Source organism: Aplidium turbinatum, chromosome 3, assembly GCF_918807975.1.
Source record: "Aplidium turbinatum chromosome 3, kaAplTurb1.1, whole genome shotgun sequence".
NCBI classification, from domain to species: Eukaryota; Metazoa; Chordata; class Ascidiacea; order Aplousobranchia; family Polyclinidae; genus Aplidium; species Aplidium turbinatum.
This window is the reverse complement of record NC_137474.1, coordinates 12,205,503-12,215,370: the sequence shown is the minus strand read 5'-3', so window position 1 is coordinate 12,215,370 and position 9,868 is coordinate 12,205,503. Positions and strand designations below refer to the sequence as shown.

Sequence of the window (9,868 nt, the reverse complement as noted above, 5' to 3'; positions counted from 1 at the left end):
GGAAACAGAATGAATATAGAACCACGAAATGTAGATAGGCTTCCTGTATTTCTGAGCACTAAAATTACATCTAAGTAGTTGTAGACTTGGCTGCAGTCATTTCTTCCTGTATCATGCAATGGATTCTTTATATGATTTAGTTAGACACTGATCGTCAGTCTCAGTATATGCATTGTCATTTCATGCTCAAACGCTACAACAAAATGAATTTCAGCACAGTTGAGTTTGTGTTCATTCATGAGTCTGTAACTGTCACTTTCAGGAGACACAAACCAGCACTCACAAACTCGAGCGGCAGACGGCAGTGCAGTGAAAAAGCAAGGCCTCTGTTCATTTGCTTGAAAGAATTGGACATGAATAATTAACTAAAGAACACCATTGGATAGAAACCTTATAAATTATTTAGTTACGTGAGATGCATTCGATTTTTTTGTCTATTATTTCCAAGGCAATGATGCACATTGCCCACTTTGCTGTTGGGCTGGGATACCCCAGGACGGTAGACGCCTAAAAATGCTACGAGTAGCCTAGTCTAGATAAAGGCAAGAGCTAAAAGAAATTTCACTTTGATGAAAGAAATTACAGTAGGCCTATCATTGTGAATTCTAATATTTTTTTCATAGTTCAGAATAAATAGAAGAACTCTCCTATTTACATTCAAGATGAAGTTGCTGTATCTAAAATAGGAGTTATAATCACATTCGAACTTTGCTCGCAGATTCAAGCAATAAGAAAGTGATCCTAAAGTACAGTAAGTTAAACTGTTTTGAAAATATTGCCATGGGAAGCTTTATGGGCCACATTCTGCCGGGAATGCTTTTCTTGATTGCTGGATTTTGGTTTGCGTTTAAGTATCCATACAGGTAGGGGAGACTGGGGTAAAGTGTGCAATGGGGTAAGATGATCAACCCCTGTTTTTGGAAAAACGAGTCGGCGGAATTTATTTTTTTTTATTCTGGATATATCACTCATAATACCACTTCATTCAATGTATTTGTTATGTCCACTGCGAGTTGCATTTTACAATGGCATGCAATTATATTGTTTATGTCGAAAAATCGAAATTTTTATTTTTTTGCCAAAAACTGAATAACTTTATTGTTACACTATGTAAATCAAATCTGTTTTTTTGTATTAGTAAGTATAAAGTGTGAGGATATTCAATAAAACGTTTAGGTTGGTTAGTCTTGTAGTCTTTTAAATATTTGTAATTTTGTCAGAAAAATCCGGGTGGGGTAAAATGTGCAATGCTAGTTGACGTATCTTGGAGCAGTTGCTCAACTTACCCCAAAAGAAATAGCCTTAGCTTATTTAATGTTTGAACTGCTGAATTTGTGTCTTTTTAGGTTCGTATTGGATAAAAAAAACAGTGTTGTTGTGAAGCATAATGCCTCGCAATTATACAAACAAACTGGCAGGGGAATGCTTCAACTTAATCGAATTGCTCAACTTACCCCAGGTCATTGCTCAATTTACCCCATACAATTTATGCCGGGGTAAGTTGAGCAACACGCAAATAAGTATCAATATAAAAAAATTTAAAAATCGCAAGGTGATAAAACTCAATCTAAAATGTAGCTGATTCATTAGTGCTTTAAGTTCACCTTATTAAAATTTTCCAAAACAAACCGCTCTTTTGAAAAAGCGACTTAAGCAAAAAGCTGCTCATCTTACCCCACCCTCCCCTAATACCTTATGCATAACTTACCCCAAGTTAAGTTTCACAGTTTACTCCATCTTCAGTTTTATGATGGACCTTAAAATATTTAGAAAACACTAAAACTAACCAATTTTAAACTTGAACATCCTCAGCTCATACCAACCAAAATCAAAAACAGATTTTCTTTAGCTACGTTACCGCAACTAAAAAACTATTCAAATTTTTATGACAAAAAAGGTCAATCTTACGACAAAAACACAATATTGGCACGCCCAGTAGCGTTGACAAGAGGGTCCAGAAGGTATTTTTAGATCCTAGCCCGGGATGATTTTATGGAGCCTGTAACATTTCCAAAGGTTTGAGAATGAGAAGAGACTAACAGATTTAGAAAAAAAATTGGCGAAGCATTGGAGTATAAACGAAGTAAAATCTGTAAAAGAAAATGGACAATTTAAAAGTTGAGCTCTAAAGAAGCAAACAGCTTTGCAGGCGGTCTGGAGAAAATCTTGACAAATCTTTCCTTGCTTTTGTCACTTTTTATTCATTTTAAGGCTTAAGCCCAATAATGGCCTTTTGTCCGCAGGACGTTTATTTGGTGCACGGTCGTTTGGTCGACAGACATTTGGTCGACAGGACGTTTGGTCGACAGGACGTTTGGTCGACAGGACGTTAGGTCGACAGAACGATTCATTTTCGGGTTAGGGTTAGAGTCAGGGTTAGATTAGGGTTAGGGTTAGTTAACTAACCCTAACCCTAAAATAAATCGTTCTGTCGACCTAACGTCCTGTCGACCAAACGTCCTGTCGACCAAATGTCTGTCGACCAAACGTCCTGTCGACCAAATGACCGGGTACCGTTTATTTTGTGTTTGACGAAACTCATCAAATTAACATTGGATTACTGTAAAGTTTGAATTTGGTATAAAATAGAAGTCAAGGTTTGGTTTGAAATTAAATGTAAGTATCATTTGTCATGACCACAAAAGAGCTTCAATAATTTACTCATTGAAAAAAGTTTGTGTAACCTTTTAATGGCATTTCTAAAGTCCATCTGAGGTGTCCCCATTTTCCATTAAAGTAAGACTAGCTTATACAAGGCACATTTTACTTCGTATGCTACCTCCATTAACAGTGGAGTAAGTTAATTTAATTGTTAACCAGTTGCGTCATTTTATCTCACTTTTTTCTCGATTTCTTTTGGTAAAAAAATTATTTGTAGAGGTGGGCAGTGAGGTAGAAAGGTTCAGAAGTACTAACTAAAAATTCTTGACAACACAATCATTTCCTGGAATTCCTGCATTAAACAAAAATGTTTTGTTTTATAGTTATTTCATCAAAACAAAGAAAAGGAAGAAACTGTGTGGCTGTAGGTGCAACCTCGACGTCATTGAAGGATGCGCCAAGATAATTCTGTCTTCCATCGGTTAGCAAGAAATAAAATATGAAAAAAATTGTCTGAAACTATGTAGATAGATTATAACCACAACATTGTGGAAAGTTTTAATGCACACGAAATGGTCTAACTTAAGTGCACCTCATAACGTGATTATGCGGAGACATGTGCGGAGAAGATCGGAAAAAATTATCTTTATTGTTAAACTAAAAAGTAAATGGAAACACAAATGAAGGAATAATGCGCCGAAAAAAAAATATATATATATTGATCACCCTTACCCAAGAGTACAAGAATTATTGATAGGCCTAAAGGTGAGACTGAGAGTCTACTCCAAAGACTAGTTTACAACAAACATTTATTCGTATTAAGACACCGGTATGTTTAACAAACGGTGTAAAAATTATAATCAATAGAATAATTATTATTAATGTGCCTTTAGGTATTCTTGCCGAGCAATTTGCGAATGATGGTCCAGAATTTCGTCTGACAGATCCAAGTAACAAATATCAGGATGGCAATGTTTGGTCACACTGCACTATGTATCTATTTTTCCTATTAGCCGGATGCGTGGACTGTCTGACTCTGAAGTTTCTGCGTTGGATACCAAGAGGTAAAGTAAGCATATTGGACTTGGACGCTTTTGCTTCTTGCTAGAATGCATTATGGACATTTCTTCCATTACTTTATAGCACAATTTCCTGGTGTTGGTTTAGTTTTGGATCTTTAACATCGGACTGACAAAGCCTCTGGTAGGCTATTCCTGGCACTTGGCAGCTTAGCATAGCCGTAGTGGCTTTGAATCACTGACGCAGAGCCGGTTACCGATATCAATAAAGTGAAGTTTCCAATTTCTATTGAACTGTTATTGCAAGGAAATAATTCCATCCACTAGGTGCCGCTGAATGGAGAGCAGTCTTGAAATGCGTTGCTCAAGCGCACACCCCGAAAGCCAAACCAGCGCCGCTTGATCTAAAGTCGAGCGCTTAACCCAAGGGTTTCAAACTCAAATTGCTCGGAGGGCCAAATGAATATCTGTAAATTAATCCGAGGGCTGCAATACACACAATCAATTTAATAAACAGATTAGCACCTTGAGAACGCAATAAAAGAGGTTGTAAGAACGTGTCTAAACAGTGACATCGCAATAAAAGAAGCAGTATTAATTAAGTACAAAGAGATGGGAAAACACTGTACGAACGCAAAAAAAGCAAACATTAAGAAAAACAAAAAAGAACGCAAACGAAACAACTTGGACCTGGAAAACAAAAATCTTGCAACAGACATTCAAAAAGCGTTGAAATTAAAACTAAATTCTTGAAGATCTGACTGCCAGCAATGCCAAGGTGACTATTGTGATAACGTCACAAGAAATGAGTAGACAATGTGATTGTGATGTAACAATAAGAGTTTCTTGTTCCTTGCAAGCAATAAAATGGCGCCGCAGTAGCGATAAAAAAGGCTTGTGAAGTTTGAAGGGCATTTTTTTAATTTTTGAGTGAATTTTACCTTTTCAAACCTATAGAAATATGTGTAGCTTACTATAATTATCAACTATTTAAAAGTTCAAAAATTGCACCGCGGGCCTCACCAAAACGCCTCGCGGGCCGCGTGTTTGAGACCCTTGGCTTAACCACGGAGGTAGACTAATGGGGCGTGACAGAAGGATACGGTTTTGCACATTGCACAACTCCGGCTGCTGGGATAGTCTACAATCAAAATATAACTAGGTCCACATAGCAGCCTACAACAACTAATTACTTGTTGCATCCAAATGTGTTGTGACCAAATTTTTCCTTTGAATTAGGCAAGGTAAAATCCAGATTATTGTATTCACTCACTTTAGCGGGTTAAACCCGCTAAAGTTACTGTGTTTTATTTCTTTATGGTTCAACAAAGCAAACTCTCTACCAAAGCTTTATCACTCATTTTTTTGAAAAACAAGTGACTAAACCCTCTTTTCTCTTCTAAGGTCATCATCTCACAAGACAGGCCTCCTTAAAACAGTCGGAATAGATTAAATTGAATAAACCAATTTTTGTTTTAATTAAATAAATTACACTTTTTTCTTGATTTAACAAAATCCGTGAAGGTCTATAGGCCTACCCCTTAATCTTCTTTCTTGGTTGCCTTGCCGGTAGGTAGCCTATCTAAGCTAATTTATATCTCTATTCCATGGCGACCTAGGTCGCCATGCTCCATGTAGGTAAATAATATATATAATTTATTGTAATCAGAGATTTTATAATAAGGACCAGCTCCCCTACGCACATGTTCTTACAATACAACTCTGCGTAGGCTATGTGAGCTATAGTTTAGAAAAAGTTTAAAAATCTCTAAGGCTTGAAATATTTTGTCACTCAAATTGCAGGAGCTCATTATTTGGCAATGGGGCTTGCTGGTTTCATAGAAGGTTATCTGTTTTACTTTCACACCCACGGAAGAGAAGAACTAGATGTGAGAATCCATGTTTTGCTTTTGTTGGCCATCTGGGGAGGCACAATTGCATCAATGATGCTTGGCATTTTACAAGCAATCTATGCAGAAGGCAAGTGAATTTTGATTACAATAACGGGTAGCCTAGTCAACAAGCTTGACATTGTAGCCTGCTGCGGAGATGATTCCAAAGCACAGATTCAGCTGTTGGCTGCAAGAATACGAATTCGCTTACCCTTACCTGTTAGTTTTAGTTGCTATCAGTAGCGTATTTAGGGGGGAGGATAAAGGGCGATGCCCCCCTAATGATCAGGTAAAAAATACAAATTTCGCAAAAAAATAAAATTGTAGCGCAAGACATAATTGCTTGGATGATTCATCCTAGCGCGGGGGGAGGGGTACACTTTTTGCAATGTAATTTGTCAATAATATTCTGAGTTTCCACCTAGACAACAACATCGACCTAACATTCCAGCTGAACCTGCAGACAGTGCCGGATTAACCATTAGGCAAAGTAGGCACGTGCTTACAGGCCAGTCAAAAATCCAGGCCACTTTAAAATCAGTAGAAATTTAGTCATGTTTTCAAAATAATTATTTTCTAAACTAATAAGCATTTATCTTAATAGCTCTGTTTTTCCAGATGAATTAAAGGTTGCAAAAATCGTTAAACTGATGTTTATAATGCATTTCCGAACACTGAAGTAGCACTTAGAATGTACTTGTCTCTAATGGCTACGAAATGCTCAGGGGAACGCTCGTTTTCACAACTGAAACGAATTAAAGACGTTAAACGATCAACAATGTGTCAACAACGTCTTGGTACACTGGCACTTTTGTGTATTGAAAGCGATCTACTCCGTAAGATTGACCTCCAAAAACCAAGATATCACCTTTCAAAGTGAATTCCTTATTCCGAAGTTTTCAGTAGAAACACTATAGTTCCATAGGTCCCACATAGCCATGATGTTTAGATAACTGGTTGTAAGTTTGAAATGATGCACTTCACTGTGCTGCATTCTTGTCTATATACTGTTTAAATAAATGGTTTCATCGGAGATTCTGCGCTAAGAGTCCTGCTTGCCCTAAACTCCTGAAGAATTCTTACAAAGTTAGACCTCAAAGGTACATTTTCAAGCTCAAAAACATAAACAAGCGTTTGCGTCTTTCAAAACAGCCTTTTCCAGAATTTTTGAAGTTGATTTCTGCTTACATGTCAAAACGGTGTTTCCAAATATAAATATTTTTTAAAATCTACTTTTGGTTTGGGAGCAAATCTGGTGTTCCATAGGTCCCGGCGTTCCATAGGTCCCACACTTCCCCTACATCCCTGGTAAATATACTCAATAAGACAAATTCATGCTTATTTTTTAGCTAGATGTTCTGAATAGCACTGCTCATGAATTGAAGTAATAATGGTTTCTAGTTTATCTGCTACTACAGTAATTTTTCATTAATCAAATTATGCAAACGAACCGGTCGTTATGCTCTGACAGTGCTAAATTATTATCTGTCATATTTGATCGTAAAATGGCATTTTCAAAAAATTATTTCAATTAAGTTGTTAGCGTTTATTTAGCCTTAGAAGTAAATAAAAAATTTGGCCTTTTTTATAATGGATTTGGCCTTACTATAGCTTGAGTATCTGGCAACCCTGGTCATTGATATCTTTGCCAAGCGCAGCCATCGCCTTAAATTGTAAATTGTCATTGCGAATCGCTGAGAATGTTCAAAAGGTATTCGTGTTTATGTTCTAAAGTGTTTGATATCTTTTTTTGGTTCATTGATTGGAACAGTTACAACTTACTTCTGCAGATTCGATCTTGATTTTGGACCCCTCCTCCCCTACCTGACGGTATTCTGACGGTTTCAGCTAACCCCCCCTATTCTGACGCGTCACATGACATTTTTGTATACCTCCCTCCCTATTTAAACGGTCAAACAAGTCTAATTTTAACCCAAGTAGAGAAATTTGAACCAACTAAAACAGCCAGTTTCACCAAGTTTGAGCTTTCTGTGTACCCCGTGTGTACTAGGCCTACTTCCATTGGCCTCCAGCCGCCGAGTCAGCCGCTACGCGGCTGACTGACACAATGTCTTGGCCTCCCCTTAATAAACTTTGTAAATACGCCACTGGTTGTTATGTAAGTTGATTTGTTTGAATATTGATTTAGATTGTTGTTAAGTTCGTTCATGCAAGTTCATTAAGTTCGTTCATGCAAGTTCAAGTTCAAAATTAAAACTACTTCTATCTCAAAATGATACCTACCCTAATAATCGTTTTTTTATTTGCGCCCATCGCGATAACATACAGTAACACTGTGATCACAGATGCGATACAACAGACGACAGGAAGCAGCGAAGTGACATGTAGTCTTCGAGTCAGCTGCTCCCCTTAGTTTGGCAGTCAACGGACAGCTGCTGCTCTTCGCAATGTTTTTGCTCGCATAAACATGTCAATAAATTTAAAAATAGCCTCCTTGTAATAGGCCGAGGTTATCTTTCATTTTATGGTCTATGTATCTCCAAAAACAAAAACAAAATATAAATCAAACTTTGCACTGTTTTGGTTCAACAGGCGTAAAAGAAAGAGTAAATCTGAACGACGCTAGGACTGAATATGTGGAGCTTTTAAGCAATGACGTGGACGTCGAAACAACGACATTAGATGAAAACAACCTACCTGACAATGATGCTCAGCACAAAGATAAAAGCGATTCTAACAATGTTCTGACACCAGAACTGCAGGTGTTATTTGAAAGTCTACAAACGAACATTGTTCGGTCTAGCTTTTTTGACGGATCACAGTTGAGAATAATCTTGCAGCTGGTTTTTACAGCTACAATACTTCTGCAAGGAACATGGTTTTGCCAGGTAAGCGGTCTATTGAAGTAGGTTATTTGAAGTGGCGTCTGCTACACTTTTGGGTGTGACTCAAAATAAAGTTACGCAACACATATACGAGGTTTTTCGTAGCCTATAGCACTTTTCAATACACACAGTAGCCCGTATAAGCTACAACTAACAACTCATCCTGTGTTTTCTACTGTAGCCCACAATCTCTTTCACATATGTAATTAGGGATGGTTAAAAACGTTTTAGTCGTTGTTCTTTTAATTAAATCGCCTTTTTTATACTATTTCCAATCGTTTTCATACATTTTTTCACGTAACAACTGCTTTCATTTATCATAATTCATAACAAAGAACTGCAAAAGAAAGTTTTAAATTATAGTTGCTGAATAACAAAGAATATAATGTAAAATCTTGACTAATTAGTTTTATTCAAAAAATGTTTCATTGTTTTTAGATTGCAACAATACTGTATCCTCCAGGAAAGTCAGGCTGGGACAGGTCCGCACACGAAAACATCCAATTTGCTACGATATTTTTCGCCTGGCATCTCGCTTTTGTTGTAGTAATCGTATCTGTCATCTATTTTTTTGTTGGCTTTATTACTGTGAGACAAAGAGAAATGCAAAAAACATAATCAACAAAATGTCCGTTTGTCTTTCGATACACTGTAAAAATTAAATGCTCCATAGGCTGTTCCAAGCAAGACGATTTTATTTCGATCCAAATTGCATACCATCAGATTCTCTCACAATTGGTAAACTTACTGTGTATTGTGAGGATTTATCAAATGCCGTGTGATACCGAAAATTGGTTCGTGTTCCGGCTTCTCACAAATTTTATTTGTTCGCATTGGTCTACTAAGCATTATTTCTTACCTGCATTCTAGGATCTGCATATTGCGGATAGTCTTTATAACTGAACCTGATGGTTGCGGAAAAACCAGGGTTATGGGAAAACCTTGACACTCTTTTTGAAGTGCGTTTTCTTTCAACTATAGTTACATTTGAACTTGTATTTTTTCTATCTTTCAACCTCTTTTTTACGACAAATACAGTATCTTTTGACTGTACAGTTAGTTTATTGGGACTCCATTACGCAACAGAAAACCTTTTTATCTAGCGCACTAATCCGCTCGTTGAAATCCAATGGAGTCATTTCAATTAGGAGGAAAATACACTTGAAAAGATTTTGCGACGAAAGTCTCTGCATTATCAGGGTTGCCAGGTGGCCTAAAATTTGGACAAAAAAAACACACAATAAATTGGCTTCACTTGATATACTGTGTCCAACAGCTAGCAATTTGTTCGAATATTTATTTGTGTTAACGTTGAATTTCCTGCGACATCAGTGAAGTGCTGTACCATAAATAAAACAATTTTTACTATTTGTCCTAAAATTTCCGAAATCCTTCAAGAATAGCTGGTAATCCTGTGTATTATGTAGTCAGAAGAACTTCGTCTTTCTACTCTTTCACATTTCTATTACGCTTCGAAGCAAACATCGAAACTTTGGAAAACCGAGATGCG

General features: G+C 37.0%; 1 protein-coding gene across 1 annotated transcript; it reads left to right on the top strand.

Moving 5' to 3' along the window:
• Positions 1-780: 780 nt before the first annotated feature.
• Positions 781-9,489, top strand: LOC145766219 (transmembrane protein 45B-like). The gene is made up of 6 exons (XM_082577886.1): positions 781-863; positions 2,985-3,082; positions 3,495-3,665; positions 5,424-5,568; positions 8,277-8,361; positions 8,797-9,489. The coding sequence occupies exons 1-6, from the start codon at positions 781-783 to the stop codon at positions 8,974-8,976; spliced, it is 762 nt and encodes a 253-aa protein (XP_082434012.1). The 3' UTR covers positions 8,977-9,489.
• The last annotated feature ends 379 nt before the right edge of the window (positions 9,490-9,868 follow it).